Source organism: Megalops cyprinoides, chromosome 15 (assembly GCF_013368585.1).
Source record: "Megalops cyprinoides isolate fMegCyp1 chromosome 15, fMegCyp1.pri, whole genome shotgun sequence".
Classification (NCBI taxonomy): domain Eukaryota; kingdom Metazoa; phylum Chordata; class Actinopteri; order Elopiformes; family Megalopidae; genus Megalops; species Megalops cyprinoides.
In genome coordinates, this window is record NC_050597.1 from 25,668,871 (window position 1) to 25,685,692 (window position 16,822).

The 16,822-nt window shown below is 45.9% G+C and overlaps 1 protein-coding gene across 2 annotated transcripts in view; it reads left to right on the forward strand.

Annotated features, from left to right (window-relative positions):
- Positions 1–10,861, forward strand: part of tjap1 (tight junction associated protein 1 (peripheral)) — a 98,991-nt gene extending 88,130 nt beyond the window's left edge. For both annotated transcript variants that reach the window (XM_036546279.1, XM_036546278.1), the window contains exons 8-10: positions 1,743–1,850; positions 2,399–2,482; positions 6,125–10,861. In XM_036546279.1, the coding sequence (XP_036402172.1) occupies positions 1,743–1,850; positions 2,399–2,482; positions 6,125–7,549 (1,617 nt within the window). In that variant the 3' untranslated portion in view covers positions 7,550–10,861. The remainder of the gene's footprint in view (positions 1–1,742; positions 1,851–2,398; positions 2,483–6,124) is intronic.
- The last annotated feature ends 5,961 nt before the right edge of the window (positions 10,862–16,822 follow it).

Below are 16,822 nucleotides of genomic sequence, written 5' to 3' on the forward strand. Positions count from 1 at the left end.
CCCCCCCCAACCACCAGCACCAGCAGAACAACCGAGTGCCTTTCCAGCAGCAAGTGGTGCTCTGCATGTTTATCTGAGTGAATGCATCTAGTGTTTTTCTCCCCGTCAGAAAGCCTCAATGCTTTTTTTTTTGCTCTCGATTCTGCAAAAAAAAAAAAAAAAAAAAGGTGGAGGTGCTTGTAACCAAGTGTAGATTTTCCCATATAGGGTAGATCAGTGTTTCTCAGCCCTCTCCTGGAGTACCCCCTGCCCTGCATGTTTTAGATCTCTCCCTGCTCCAACACAGCTGATTCAAATGATCAACCTGTTATGAACTCCTGAAGCTGCTTAATAACAAACTGATCATGTGAAGCAGGGAGAGATCTAAAGCATGCAGGGCAGGGGGTACTCCAGGAGAGGGTTGAGAAACACTGGGGTAGATAAAGGTATATGATTTTCCTCGGACGTGAAACACGTGACGTTATCTCCCCAAGCATAGCACAGTATCTTGTGTGTGTGATAGTGACACTGTCAACATTGGATGCATGTAACCGCCATCTTGGATCGCGGCTGGCGGCACTTCGCCAGATACAAAACTTTGCCTTACAGTCCACCCCTCTCAGTCCTTCAGAAGTCTTTAATGAGCAGAGAGGGGACGCATGGTGAATATTAATGCGTGATCACCGTCCGTGTTCATTCAGTAGCAGTTAGACGGCATCTGGATTCACTCTGCACACTTAATTGGTATGGAATTCTTCCAGCTCTGGGATTTTGGGATTATTTGCACTACAATGTGGCGAAGCAGAGGAACTGGAAGTCGTTTTTAATTTAAAGATAAATTGTGCAAGGGGGGCACACAACCTGACTAGTACTGAAGGCTATTTATACAAGTCTCGAGGTCCCCGAGACTCACCCCATCCCCTTGTTATAGTAGTTCGGTCAAATGACACTGAAGGGGGTAGCTTAGACCTTTTCATCCAGTGTGCTTGAAACATACCCTACCAGCTTTTCTCTGCCTTTTGCTGTGTCTGAGCGCTTACCACTTTTGTCAGTCTGGGCTTATTTGTAATTGTTGTCCAACCACATTACTTATGTTTGTATAAAAAGAAATCAGGAGGAAGTGTTTTAGTGGTTGGTACACACTGACCTTGTATCACTTCTCTTCCAAAAAAAATGTAAGGAAGTATTGCTGTTAAACCCACTCTGACTGCTGCCCTGCTTGTCCTGTAGTTGTATAGTTGTGCTTTAAGTGTAAATTACAGACTACCTTATCAGTAAATGCAAGCACTTAGATGTTAGTTGCCGGCTGCGGTTCTGGCCATCTTGAATGCCCAGTTGATGTCCCCCCCTCACCCCCGTAGCAATTGCCTCAGAGCAGAGAGGGACTTCATTACTTGGGATTCAGCAAGTGGTCCGTGGTCTTTGGCACCCTGCTTTTGCTTTGTCAGTTCATAATGCAGAATCGATCCATTTACATAGGACAGTTTCCGAAACCGGCTGTTTGTTTCTCCTAACCATGCTCCTGAGCCGATCAGATGGCAGCCTCCTTTTACCTAAGCCGGGTCAGCAAAACGGGGGGAGGAGGTGGTGTTTTTTTTTTTTTTTTTTTTTAAATCCCTAATCAATGAGGAAATCACTCGTGCCACTGCCCCGCGGTGCACTTACTTAAATGTAAGGAGCCGAGCTGCTGCTCAGCTGAGATCGTGCTGTCAGAAGTGCACCGCTTCCCTCCCACGTTTATTTTGTTTTTAACCTCCTCGCAGCTCCGGAAGGTTGAAAGAGACAAGAAAACGATGGACCAGGAGATAGTGGAGCTCACTAACAAGCTGCTGGACGCAAAGAACACCATCGACAAACTGGAGGAACTGAATGTAGGTGCACTTCAGTGGTCCGTTTCACACAATTTCACCAAATGCCTATCCCGTGCTAACATTAACATTCACATTACAACTGTGAATGGCGTATCATAACAAATGTTCGTTTATATGTAAGTATTTATATATGAATATGGATGCATGGACCCTACTGTGGAAGTAGGGTTTTTATGTATTATTGCAGATGTATTACAGCACATACAGTCTCTGGCTTAAGTTAAAAATTTCCCCTCTCACTTCTCCTGGCAAATGTGTCACGGTGCCGCAGGGAGCTAATTATTCCGCAAGGCTATGTCTTAGCTATGTTTCAGCAGCAGCCTCATCCCTGCAGACAGCTGCACATGCTTAATCATATAATTTAATTTGAATGTGGCAGTGCTCTTCTCATGGTGACCCCTAGTCTTATGAACGCTGGCTTCGGTGACTGCTGGCGGTCTTTAATGATGTCCTGAGAATTGGAACAGCCAGGGGTTTGGAGGAGGGAGGGCTTGACTGAGTACCTCTCTACCCCCTGAAACTGACTGTGGCTCCCCCTCTCGTTTCAGGAGCGCTACCGGCAAGACTGCAACTTGGCCGTGCAGCTGCTGAAGTGCAATAAGTCCCATTTCAGAAACCACAAGTTTGCTGACGTGAGTATAGCGCCTGACCTCTGAGCTTTGCACAAGGGCTCTCTCTGCTTGTCGGGACCGAGGGACGGACAGACAGACGGACAGCTGGCGGGGCGGGGGTTAGAGAAAGCTCATGCTGGGCTGCGGGGTCTGAACATGTTCTGCACTTCACAGTGATTCACGTGGACAGGAGAGCGGCGGCTTTAAAGGACGACAAACTACTCGATTTTCCGACCTGCGTGAGAGAGAGGCAGATTTCTCTGTTAAAAAGAAAAGAAGCCAAGTTTACTGTGGGTCCCTTATCACTCCATTTGGGAGGGCAGATCCAGGGTTCGGTGGTCATCGAGCACAAAGGCGGGAGACGTTCATTCACGTGGATTTACAGTTTAAACCAACAAGCTGGCCCACAGGAGCACGTGTCATCTGTTGGCATTTCTCTTTCTTTCGTTTTTTCATTTGGGGACAAACATCAGGTCATCGGCCCCCAAGCTAATGGACAGATTTTTCTCAACCAAATCAAGAGACTGGTGCTGAAGCTTTATCAGGGCTGCTAAACCACAGTGACTGCTGGGTAATCTGCAAATCAGCTGACTACCTTTTGTAGCCTGTATAATTAAACAGATCAACCAAAATCTATCATTGCCCAATGTCTCTGTTCATCCACTTATTTCAAAATGCATATCCAAGAGACCACCTAAAGCCTGCACTAAGTCAACGTGTTAACCCACCTGCTAAACGCACATTCCAAACCCAGCTCTGATGTGAATGTGGTTTCTCAGGGCACTATGCTCGGACCGTCTGATGGTTGTAAAAAGCAGTGCTTGTCAGTTCTGGGTTTTTCATGTGGGGTTAGCAGGCAGTTTAAAGTGTTGACTTGGTCGTCCCCCGGTTTTAGCCACTGTGCGGAGCTCTGGGGTGGAAAGGAGGCTTTGGCGGTCCTGAAGCAGCACCAGTCCCTCACCGGCCAGGCAGGGGACGTGGGCTCTGCATTCAGAGGGATAGCCCCTGCACAGCTGAACTTTCATGGCTGGTCCTCGCTTTGCACTGGAATGAAAGATGCCATTGTCACCAGCTGGTGTCAGCGCATACACACACACGTGTCAGAATTGGGTGAGGGTGGGGGGAGGTGGAGTAGCGGGGAGTAGGGGGCCTGTTTCCGTGTCAGCTATTTACCCTGAGGGCTCCCGACCCCCCCCTCCTGTTTTAATTTGTTTGTTTATGAATTGACAGGACTAACTCATCTCTAGCCATCAGGTCTCTGAGGGCTATTACTGCCGTTTGGATAGGTTGTCGCTTCGGGGCCCTGCAGCTATTTTGGGATGTATAATTTATCAGCACTGAATTATCTCAGCGTCCTGCCGTAATTCATTATTTCGTGCGCCACTGCGGATCAGCCGAACACTCTCAGGCTCTCGCTCTTGTGACGTCACCTTCAAATGACAACCTGTCACATTATGATGCTCAGAAGAGTGCAGTTTTAATCTTTATTTATAGTAACCAAAGTCCCTTTTGCACTGAAATACAAATGTAGTTCTGTACCTTATTAGGCGTTTGTGCATTCTACTGTAGCAAGCCAGTAAATTATTGGAAATAATGCTAATCAGGTAAGTAGCTGAAATTAAGTGGAACGGCGTAAAGTGACCATCTGAAAATTAAATCTTTCCTCAAAGAACAATAAACAGTTTCTTTGGGTATCATTTAGACTTGTCTCGGTAGTGTAAGACACGTTTCCTCGGCTAATAAAATCAAAGCCTTCCACCGCGAGATAACTTTCTTCTGTCAGACTCTGGGTCCGCAGAGAAAGCCCACGCTGCCTGAAGTAGATAAGTCCAGACCAAAGAGAAGCATCAGTAACTATGGCGACAGCGCCCTCCGGGGATGAGCGCCACAGGTGTGGAGAAGCAGACTGTCAACAATGGGTTGCCTTCCATTACGATAAGCTGGTGCTTTACAACAACATTATTTTCAAAAAAAAAACATGACTCTGTGCAAAATATATATCCGCTGGGGTGGTATTCTTCCAGGCTATTCTTCAGTGGTATATTTATTATATTCACAGACTGACCTTCTTTGTGGAAGAACTCTGATGAAAGCCAGACGGCATGAGTTGATTGCCTGCTTTTCAAACGGGCGTCAAGAGTAGCTAGATCATTATTGTAAGTACCAATTTCGAATGGCGGCGTGGATGATTCTGGACAATTTGAACTCCAGTTTGCTGAGGGAGTTGCTTTGTGCCGTGGCCCCAGCTCCTTGCTGAGAGTGCGGGCACGGTCGCCGGCCGCAGTCATGTTTCAGCACTTGCCAGCGCCCCTTTGATTGGGCCATTATTTCAACAAAGGCAACAGCAGATGAAAAACACTCACGGGGAAAATGCTTCAATCAGGGAAAATACAGAGTGCATGGTGGACGTCTCTCGCGGGTGGCTGCTAGCTCGCGGGGTGCTGTCCTTGGTCACTCAGGCATATTGTGTGGTGGTGAAGGGGGTGGGGGGTGGGGGGTTAAGGCAGGGGTCGGGCCAGCAGCTCTGCATTGATCCCTCCCCTCCCGGCCGGAGGAAGTGGAGGGGTGTGGGCAGTCATTGTTTAACAGGATCGTTACGGCATCAAACAGCAGGGCTGTGAAATCGCTAATTCGCTCTGCCCATTTTCCACCGATCAATACCGGCTCCTGCTTCATTCATTCTCTCTGAATATCAGAGTGCTAAATAAAGGCCCCAGAACTCCAGACGTCTGCCCTTTTTCTTTTGTCTCTTTCCTTCTCTGCCTCACTCACGTTTCTCTTCAATAATTATCTAATTTTGAGGTGATATTTTTCACCCTGTTCCTCTGACAGGGAAGACCTTTATATCTCGAAATAAAGGCGAAGGGAGTTAATCGTCACCTCAATCACCAACAGATGGAGATAGTTTTCATTTGTGCCCCATCGAGCTGATTGACATTTTTTTCCCATGATTCATATCTTAGTAACCAGATGCAAAGTGATATCTCTGAGCCCAGTGACCTCTGTTAATGCCACGTATTATAGGGCAAAAACTGAGTGAAGTGACAGCCAGCCCAGCTCTGAATGCCGTATTGAAAAAGGGTATGACTTTGTAGAGACCGAGCGCATTGCTATGTCAGAAATAATTAGTAGTTATGTTTTGAAACGGGCTTTTCCTAATTTCAGTGAGGTGTCCAGGCTGTAATTTTAAGTTGTACTTTGTGTTGGGCTCTCATTCCATTATTTATCTTTGCCCACTTGTGGGACTGGTTAAGGCTCATTATGCTTGACAGCAGGATCCAAATGTATGCAGTGAAATCTCTTAAGTGTTCATACATGCTGTTAAAAGCATACCGAGTCAGGTAAAATTTGTGTCATTAATGATAACATTCAGGTTTTACCATTATAATTACTGTAAGTGGAAGAGCTTGGGTCCCTGGGGAAAAGAAATGTATTCTTTCTCTCTGACACTTTGACAGCTTCAGTGCTGTAGGTTTTATCATCAGTTTTGAACTCTTGTTGTAGATATGCAGTGACACCAAAGTAAGGGTTTATTACCCTGTTCAAGGACAATTGGACGAGCCATTGGCGATACTCATTGCGCAGTAGTCAGTAATTTATGTCTCATGATCCCACGCTTATTTTAATTATAATTGCTACATTGTTCTCTGTTGTCTGTTGCAGCTTCCCTACGAGTTGCAGGACATGGTGAACAAGCACATGAAGAGCAGCCTGCCAGAGAAGGGCGCTCACTCCCAGGACGCGGACTCCCTGAGCCTGACGCCCGCTGACGTGGTGCCCACCTCCGTCATCGCCCGGGTGCTGGAGAAGCCGGAGCCCCTGGTGCTTAACTCGGCCCAGTCCAGCAGCAGCGCCGGGCGGCCGGTGGCGGAGGACGTGTTCGTGCACGTGGACATGACGGGCCCCCAGGCGGAGGGAGGGCGGGAGAACGGGGGCCAGGGCGTGGGCCGCTCGGACCCGCAGCTGCTCCAGCAGAACGGCATGTGCAGGAGCCAGAGCAGCCTGGATGGCCAGTCCGGGGAGGAAGGGGGCCCTGCCGCGCCCTCCTTCGAGAAGCTGAACCCCTACCCCACCCCTCCGCCCCCTCACCCGCTCTACCCAGGACGCAAGGTGATCGAGTTCTCCTCCGACGACAAGGTGAAGATCCCAAAGAACAGCCCCCTGCCTAACTGCACCTACGCCACCCGGCAGGCTATCTCCCTCAGCCTGGTGCAGAACGAGGAGGAGGCGGGTGATCGGCAAAGGACAGTGCCCAACAGCCCGGCCGTGTCCGACGGGGGCTGGCGATCCGGGGCCTCCTCTTCCTCCGGCGGGCACCCCCGCGGCCCCCCGCAGCCGGACTTGGCCGAGCCCCTGTCCAGCCAGTCCAGCCCCTTCAGCAGCCCCCCTCAGGCCCCCAGCGCCTTCGCCAGCTCGGGGAGCTCGGAGGAAGACCTCCTGGCCAACTGGCAGCGGATGTTCGTGGAGAAGGTCGCCCCGTCGTCAGAGGGGATGCTGGTCAACCGCACCTCCTTCAGCAGCGAGACGGTCAAGGACCTGGAGAGGAGCAGGAACGGCAAGGCGGGCAGAGACAGGAGGGTGCAGAGAGGCGCCTACTCCGACGGGGAGGAGTCGTCCCCGCAGAGCTGGACGGCCAGCAGGGAGTCCAGCCTGGACACCGACACCAGCAGCGCTGACCTGCGCACCCGGAAGGGGCAGTACGGCGGCGACTTCTCCCAGGAGGAGAGCGAGCGGCTGCTGATGAGCCTGGACCCGCTGGACGACGGGGACAGCTGCGACACGGCCGTCACCGTAGCGACGGCCCTGGACCAGACCAGCCCCGCCACCAAGAGGAAAGAATACGTGGACGTGGGATCGGCCGGGAGCTCCACGGAGGAGCGCGACATCCTGCCCCAGGACTTCCCCGTCATCACCCCCAGGGTCCTCGCCGGCTTGGAGGACTTCGTGGAGAAACCACCACCCCACGCGCAGACCGGGCCCCCAACCTCCTCCCGCCCCCAGAAGAGCCCCAAGAGGATGGGTGTCCACCACCTGCACCGCAAAGACAGCCTGACTCGGGCGCAAGAGCATGGCAACCTGCTGGACTGAGCCATGGATCCTCTTTCTGACTCTGTCTCGGCACTCCCTCCTGCTCTGTGAACTCTTGGTCCTGCAGAAGACAAAGTGGACATTATCAACAAGCACGCCGGTCTCTTCACTGCAATGCTGTCCCTGTCCGACAGGCCACACCTCCCAGGCTCTCCTCACCCGAGGATCGAGTACTTCACTTCTGAAAGGCTTTCACAGAATCATGGCTGGACGTTGATTGTAAAGAGGCGGCGAGATTCTTCGCCACCGATTTCTGAACAGGTCTTTAAGGTACGGAACATATTTCAAGTGTCCTATGAGATTTCTCCCTGTAAAGGAACTATTTTTTTAATGCCCCTGAGAAGACTTGCTTAAGTGATAAACCTGACTGTGATCCAGAGGAGATGGTTGACTCCAGGATGTAGCCATACCTTTATTCTTCCCGCAGGTACCATCCAGTCAGTACGCACGTATGTGTAAGTGTGTGTGTACTCAGATGGAACAGCCTTGAATGGCTAACGATAAATGGAATTGTAACCCTATGGTCATCAGTAATCCACCTGTTCGTGTGCAGAACTGAAGAAGGAGTCACACATGGAGTCAGATTTCCTGTGCCCGTAGACCCTTTAGAATAGTGGCAGCACACTGTCTGATACAATGCTCAGCTTAGATGCCTGCATATGGGGGAGATGGATAGAGAGCGAGAGAGAGAGAGAGAGAGAGAGAGAGACGCTGAACACCTGGGCAGAAGCACCTGGTGTGGAGAAGGCAGCAGGAGATCCGATTGCAGTTTACAGAAGGGCTTTCAGGGGACTGTCTGACTCACTTGCAGTGCCTATCCTCCTTCAACTGGGAGTTCAAGAAGACCTAAAAAAAATGTCAAGGTCCTCTTCTGGAGCCTGTTGTTGTACATGTTAGCTCTCAGTCTCTGAGGCAGTCAGAGGTCATACCCTGTTTGCCTCATCGAACAACAGGCAAACCTTTGTTGTTTTGAAACTGACACCACCTGCTCCCTATCAGATGAATTACACCACTGCACTGCTAGTTCCTGCTTTTTAATGAACACGTTTTTGTTTGGTTTTCGGTTTATCTGTTTGTTTGTGATTGCAATGTTTTAATGATTTCATTTGCTTTTTTTTTCTTTTAAGTGTCAAGTATTTTGTCTGTCTTACAGTTTATTCACTGATGTGATTTGGAGACTTTGTTTAGTCTAGTTGCTAATGCAGCACTGCCCCTGATGATATTTACCAGAGAGAGTGGATATTCTAAAGCTAATCATTGCACCCATGTTTTCATGTGCAGGGGAAGACAAAAGCAGTATTTCTCTTAAACAGTCTTTGAATAATGAGAGCTCAGAATCAAAGTGTTACCCATGTCAGCATTGTGTACATTATCTAGTCCACCTGGTTAAATCTCAATGGGCAAGTAAAGCAGCTTTTGTTTAAAAAAAAAAAAAAAAAAAAGGTTCATTAAGAACACGCAACTCCATAGCCAAACTTGATGAAAAGTGATTTTTTGGCTTGCCAGCATGTTTGAACATCCGTGACGTTTCTTTCTTTCTCCACGCATATGAACCAGTACAGACTGCAACCAGAAGGTGCTTAGTCCTGATTCGCAAAAATATTGCTGCCTTTACGCCAACATTCAGGAACTACAGAATAGGTCTTAAAAACCATGATCTAGCATTTCAACATTTCAGTATTGTGAAGAACCAAGTAGGCTGGGTCTATACACGTGGGCGTTTGTAAATGGTCATTCTGGAAGTATTATCTGGCTGCTCTACCCACTCATTGGCAACCTCTACCCAGAATTCCCAGCCGCCAATGCAGTACTGTCTCTTCAGTTGGCGAACTTGAGGCTACCACTTATCCCACAGGACATGCTACAGTAACATCAGAGCAGCGCTGAGCAGACCTGAGAAACAGAGGTTTGCATTTCTGAAGTGAATCTCGCAAACTGAAATGAGGTTAACCCACCACTGGCTGAAACTGGCATTTTGAGTCTCTTGTATTTCTTGACTTAGCCTTTTTTTTTCCCTTGGTATGCGGGCGTTGAGAATATCATATAGGCCTCATAATGTTGCTACAAGGTGGTGTCATATTTAGTGGTGGTTGTCTGTCATGTCAAACTAAAAGGTAACTGCTCACTCAGTGATGCCCTGAATAAGAATGTTGTATTTGCACATTAATCCATTTCAATCTTACTTTGTCTACAGAACATAGTTCAACGTCCCTGTCGTCTCAAGAAGGAATTTTAATGTGGCAATAAAACATCACTTTTTGGGCCACAGTTGAGCGTACAGTCACCTTTTGTATTGACAATATCATGTTTAATTTCGTACCTCAGCTACTTACAGTGATCACAGCAAATTTTAAAAAATCGCTCCAGGTTGTCTGTCAAGGACGCTGGTCGAACATGCTTTATGTCTGATGCCTGCTGAAGTCCATATTTGTGGGGACTGTCAACATCAGAGGTGTTAAACTCGTGACTTTGACGTAGGTATCTGGATCTGATACCTGATTAATTAGTTATTTATTGGATGAGCTCAGCCCTCAAGTCCTGGCTTTTGAGAAGTTGAGGTTGTCATGGGACACTGGAGACCTTTAAAATGCATTGCATTTCAAACCCTCAGGATCGGAGTTGTCTTCTGGTTCTGAATGTAGGGGAAGACGGCAGCAGTGAATTATTTTTTTGGCCTTTGGCAAATTTTTTTTTTTTGTTTTTGAAGCATTTAATAGGTATGGCCTGTGGGATAATCCTGTTCAATGACACATTTAACGCTGCAACCTCAAACATTTGTCCTGAGTCATCTAATGGACCCATTTGCAAATACTGGGGGACAAAATGTCTTGTATTTTTCCAAATTTTAGCAGGTGTTATTTTTTTATTCTGGACAATATTTTTAATTTCTGTGACCATCAATCTGTGTGTGAATCGAAAAAATATAACACTTTTATTTCATGCATTAATCAAATTTAAGAACAAAACGATGTGCTAGTTAGCTTGAATGCCCCATAAGGTCTAATGATAGATGGGAATCCACTCTTGATGATGAATAATTTCAGAAATTGTCTTTCCTGTCATTGGCTAGAGAGTGTCCATCTTGTCCTGTCTGTAAAATGCGTGCTAAAACCACCAGAAGCCGTGGTTTGGGTTTTGCGATTCTCTTACACTACCAGTTGCCTCAGGGCTATCGTACGGAGGTGGTCCAGGCTTTCAGGAAAAAAAGCTGTCTTTGTGGATGTAGCACTGACACAATGCAATTATCCTTTCTTTTTAATTCAGACTGAAGCCGTTTATGTACCTGATCAGGAATGTAATCATAACTGTTGTAGCATTAATCTTGTCATCCTTGATATTTCATTTTTTTATGTTCAGTCTACCTGCTATATGTATATATAGAGTATATATATATATATATATACACATACATACATCGAGAGATAAATCTTTGTGTGTGCATATGAGTTGATTTTTAGTGTTTTTTTTTCTTTAATTCCAGCACCATTAATGGAAATCTTCTAACCCAACATGTATTCAGCGTTGTTTGTGTAATGTGTTAGCGTGTCCTACCCAAGTTTACTTTATTTGACTTTATTTTCAAGTGTCATTTTGATTTTGGTGATGTTGAGGACAGTCTGGAGGACAGTGAGGAGATAAACCACTGTCCCAAATACAGTTGTACATCTTCAGTGGGTGTTCAACATTTTAATTATGGTAGGTTTTCACTGTAAAGATTTGTCTGACCGATACATTTCGGAGGATTGTTAAATACACAGATCAATCACGTTGCCTTTAACTGCAGCTTTATGCGATGGTTATTATACTGTCCCGTAGTCTTATATCCGCTACCATCTCAGTGTGGATTTTCAGAGCAGAGTGAACATGACTCTGGTCAGTCCACAGCCACTGCTTTTGGCCATGTTTTGGCTTGATTTACGAATCCACAAATTCATTTCATACAGTATTGGTCCTCTGCCGCTAGCATGCAGAGTGCTAAAACGGTGTTAAGCGTCCAGAAATTTGGGCTTGTGCCCTAAGGCCTGTTAAATATTCCATGACTTTGTTTATACTATGTGTGCTGGGATACAGATATGAGCACAGTGGGTGATATGCCCTCTACAAACCTCCCACCCCCCCAAAAAAAGAGCAACCCTCTCCCTTCTCCCTTCTAGCTGCCTCCTAAATGCATCTGAGGTAACGCAATGCTCAGCTACCAAGTGTACACACTACACTACACATACACACTTGGAGCCTGTCATTCAGCCATTTTAAACATATCACTAAATGGGACCTGGTGTTCCAGAAAGCACCAAGTTATAAGGAAGTTATATCGGGTCACATGTATGGTAGCAGTCTTCCTTATGGGGTGTGAGTCACTTGGCCCAGTATAGCAGCGCACCCCCCCCCCCCCCCCCCCCCCATATAGCTTCAACGCACTTGCTTTCACTGCACTCCAAACGTTTAATAATTCAACAACATTTTCTTCAGCTTGACAAGCAGTATGAGGGGCTAGGCTTATAAAAGACCCTGGACCCCTGATGAATCTGTCTTTCTCTTCCTGCCTTTTCCTTTTTTAGGTTTGTGTTGTATCATTTTTTTCCCCATTATATTAAAAGGTACTACTTCTAACCTATAATTAATAGACAGATATATAATAACCCTTTAGAATTAATAATGCATATGTTTTATTACATTCTAAAATAGGCCTCCAAAAGCAAATTTGTCATTGTCTCACACATGGAAATGGCCGTTTTAAATATTTCATGCTTTTATAAGATGTTCTTTGGAGGGCACTTGCAATCTTTCACTGGAGAAATGGTAAAAATGCTGTGCTTTGCAACATATGTATAAATAGGCCTGTACATCTGTCTCCTGCAACTTTAATGAATCCCTTTCATGAATATAATTGAACACGTTGGTGCCTGACACATGCTACTCTGAACCAAGGTCACCTTGCCTGGGTGTCTCATATGAAAGGAGCCAAACCTTGTCCAACATAAAAGCTGATTTTATCGGCTGCACTAAAAACACACCTACAGACCATGTGTCCAGTAACCCCTAAGCCGTGGCATTGGCTTTGTGAGAATTTTTCCCCCAATAAAAATACTTAATGCTGACAAGGTTGGCTTTTCTGAAAAATTTCCCCTCACCATTTTAAGTTAATGAAATGCGTGCTATTGTACTGTTTAAAACAACCCAATTATAAAGGGGCTAGTGGCGTAAGAAAGGCAGACTTGCTAGCGCCTGGTCTGGTTGTGGAAACAGAATCAGAATTGCCTTTATCGGCCAAATATAGTAAATGCACAAGGAATTCACCTTGGTGGGATGGTGCCAGCCCTCACAATGTCACCCACAAGACAAAGTACTTCCTTACACACAAGTGGACTTAAACGACCTCCTCATAGTGCAAGAGGGAAATAGTGCAAACACAATAAAACGGTGCAAGACAATGCACTGTGTACAGTGTAAGACAATAGAGTATACATAAACTCACCATCAACGGAGAGAACTTGATAGAGAGTTTCTTTGTTTATGGAGAGTCTATGGAGTCAGTGCCCTTTTCCATTCTCTGTTGGAGTCCTGTGTCTTTGGATCCAAGGTCCTGTAGTACATGATACCAGACTAAGGTCATGGATTCTGACCAGCAGTGTGAGGCTAGAACGCTTTCTGAATGAGAAGCTGTATTTCGAGATGTCTGTATCCCAGCCCACAAGTAAACTGCATCACCCACATATTGCAGCGAAGATGAAGTTGTAAAGCATTATGACTGCCGAATGTCTCGCTGCATTATCATGCTTCCTTCCTTGGTTTTGTTAATCTTTGGTGCCGTATGTCTTTCACATAACCTGACCCAAGTTTTCCATTAACATGAAAATGATTGGCGGACGCACTTTTGGCTTCACCGAATGAATATTGATCTTTTGTGCACTTTTTTTTTTTTTTTTTTTGGACTACAGGTGCAATTTACAGTAAATACAATGATTGCTCTCCATGGAGCGGTTTTGTTTGTGTGTTTACGGGAGGTAGATTTGACGTCTGGAAGATGTAATTGGGAGGGGGGGTGTTATCCATGGTACCCAATGTCTGTCATTCTGAGCTGATTGGGGGAAAAGCGAGTCCAGGTCTCTTCTGTTTCCACTTCATTCTCAGCACTCCAGTGTGGGGTGCGCGCACTCCATGCCTACCTGTCTCCCGTGGTTTTTTCCGTGGCAATCTGGTGCTTCTCTCTTATTGGGGAAACGTTTGTTGGATTTTTTTTTTTCTTTTGGGGGGGGGGTTGTTTGTTCACTACACTCCAAGAGCTGTGTGTCGGTTCTTCCATGGCTTTTTAGATTTCCTTTGTTTTATTCAAGCAGAAGCTTCCATGGTTTTGTAGCCACATCACGTATGATTTTATTTCCTCACTGTAAAAACTATTAAAAACAAAAAAACAAAAAAAGACTGTTAAACCTGTACTAATTTTATTTTCTGAATTTGTAAACTGAGGATGTATATTTTAAAACAAATAAAACTATTTTAAACTTAACTTGCTTTTCTCTTTTCATTGAGTTGTTTGTGGTGTAGGAGAGAAGATTGTATACCCTATACAGTGTTTCACTAAGATGACTTAAGCCTCTTTTATGAAATGTGAGGTTTAGTGCACTTTACTCCCAAAAAAGTGTTTGGTTGTTTGTATAACTCTTAACAGTAATTCTAGCCTCTGTGTGTCATGTGTCCCCAGATCTTGCTCACCAGGTGTGTGCTAGTCATACTGTGTGTTGAAGTCTGAAATACACAGCTGGTAACCATGGCTGTGTCCCCTTTTTTGTGAATTAAACCACGTGAAAGGTCGCCTCCAGGAGAAATGGGACAGGGGAGCCCTTCTAGACCCCTGGAAGCGTGTGTTTCACACACTAGCTCTGGGCATGAATGTCATTGGCTCCGATCTCTGTATGTTTGAACGAGGTAATTTACCTCAGTTGTTATGGGGGTGGGGTACAGATGACGTAAAACAGTACAGGTATCTTCTAATAAAGATGTTTAGATCAAACGAGCATACGTCGGGCTTTTTTGTTTTTCATTAAATGATGTGCATGTACAATGACACCGAGTTCTTTCCAGTCTGCAGCTTCTGAAACTTTGTCTTTTTTTGAACAGAGGAGCTGCAGCCATTACAGTGATTAAAATTCCATAATGCGAATTGCATTCCCTCGCTGCTCAAATTAGATTTTCGTGCCTCTGAGGTTGTCTGCATTGTTTTAGTGAGTCCAGGATGGCGTTAAAAATGACCTGATTAAATTAGCTCTCCATTTTAGCGAGGAGATCCATCTCTGCGTCAGCCAGACTTCAGGTTACACGCAAGCTTTGCAAACGTCTGCTTGCGGGAACAGGAAGCTGGTCTGCCCCCTGGTGGACTCCAGTGCACAGTACAGGTACTGCAAGTCACACCTCTCTTAACCTTGGCCACAGAAACACAAATGTACGCCTACACATAACGGAAATCCACACAACGTTGCTGCAATAATCTCCGCTGGTCCTGCTTATGAGCAATTTCTTATAATGACTTTAATCAAAAAATCTCATTATGTGCCTATTTAATCAAAGGGGGGGTTTTCACAAGATATATTACATCCCCTTAGATTGCTTGAAAGACATGCAGCACACCTACAGCAGTTTGCTCAACAGTTATCAGAATTACTGTATCATTTTATCCATTGTTGTTGTTAGTCATATTTTCAAACGAGTCGGCCTTTTAATGGTCTGTGCTGCACGTCCAGGTAACTTTCCGTTATGGCGTGTCCGTCCTGCCAAGGGTTAAATGGAAAAAGAGTGAATTCATCGAGGAAGCCGAGGACAGTGAGGCACTGGAAAATTGCCCTCTGTTTGTCGCAGTCACTTAGCAACCGGGGGAATTGATCTGAGATATTCCATTAATTATGGATTGCGCTTTCCGCCGGTATTATTTCGGTTTCCTGGGAGCTGCGCAGTGAAAGGAACGGGTTCGGCAGACAGTGAGACTTTCATTATACGCCGCGCGTCACCCCTCATTTTTGATCCGTCATCAGAAGCTAAAGCTTGGCTGCGCTGCGCAGTAGACGGTCGGTCTCATGCGGGATCGATGGATGTCCTTAGGATACGGTTACCAAGTCGTTTTCGAAAAGAGAGCTGCCACGGAGCTGACGGATTCCCCGAAACCGAAGACTACCCAACACGTACACGAGCATGAGCTACTCTGATAACCGACAGCCGCAGTCAGAGAGATTTAATTGCTTCAAACACACCCTTACCTAGAGCAGCTTATACACAGTTTACGCCTCCACACGTTGCCAATTTGCGTAACTGGACGTGTACTGAAACAATTCTGGCAAAGTTTCGTGCTTAAGGTTACAACAGTGGCGCCCCATCTGGGAGTTGAACGTCCTTAACCCCTACACAATGCTGCTGTAACTGATTCCCGGATGAAACTGGACAAGTTTCATTAAACTGACAAGTGCATTAAAATACAGTACTGTAATAGAAGAATGGAGTGCTTTTCCTCCAGATAAATGTGACCCGTCTTCATGAACCTGAGGTTCTGGCAGGAGTAGTGCCCTTTTTCTGCTCGTAATTACCTAATGGATCCTCTTAAGTACTGTTCTCCACTATAAATTTGTCAACAAAGCATTTCATGTGCTCTCAACCCATAGCATCCAAAGAACTATGGAAAAAAAATCTTGACAAGGACCGTCTAGCAGCTATTATAGCGGGTTTAAAATCCTTATCAAAGTGAGACAGTATTGGGAGAAAGAGAGCTGTGAGAGATGTGATTTAAAAATCTAACAGGAGAGGCTCAGATAAAGGGGTTAATGCTATAATCAGTTCTCAGTGGCAAGGGCAACTTCATCAGCTGTGTGAGGACCTGAGGGATGTGAGAAAATGAAGAGGTATCCCAGCATTACCCTGTACTCTCTGTTGTCAAGACCGATCATTTCAGCATACTGCTTCAAAGGCTAATGCCAGCTCGGGTGTGTGGTGGGAGCTGTTCATGAAAGACGGATGCTTAATTTCCCTGTACAAGCTGCACTGTAATGCATTCTAATATTCTGAGATTTAATTCGGTCAATTCTGAGAAGCAGATTAGTTCAGAAGACCGGCTGAGCTTGGGTTTTGCCTCACTTGACCGTGCCATGCTGTGCAGGTCAGGGGGTTAGTAAAACTTGTTCCTAGAGAGCAGTAGTCTGTAACTACCTCAAACAGTCTCTGAATTCTTTCTCTCTGACTACCAGGACTGAAATAGCCATCTGGGCTCAGATTGTCAGTTGTGGCAGCTTA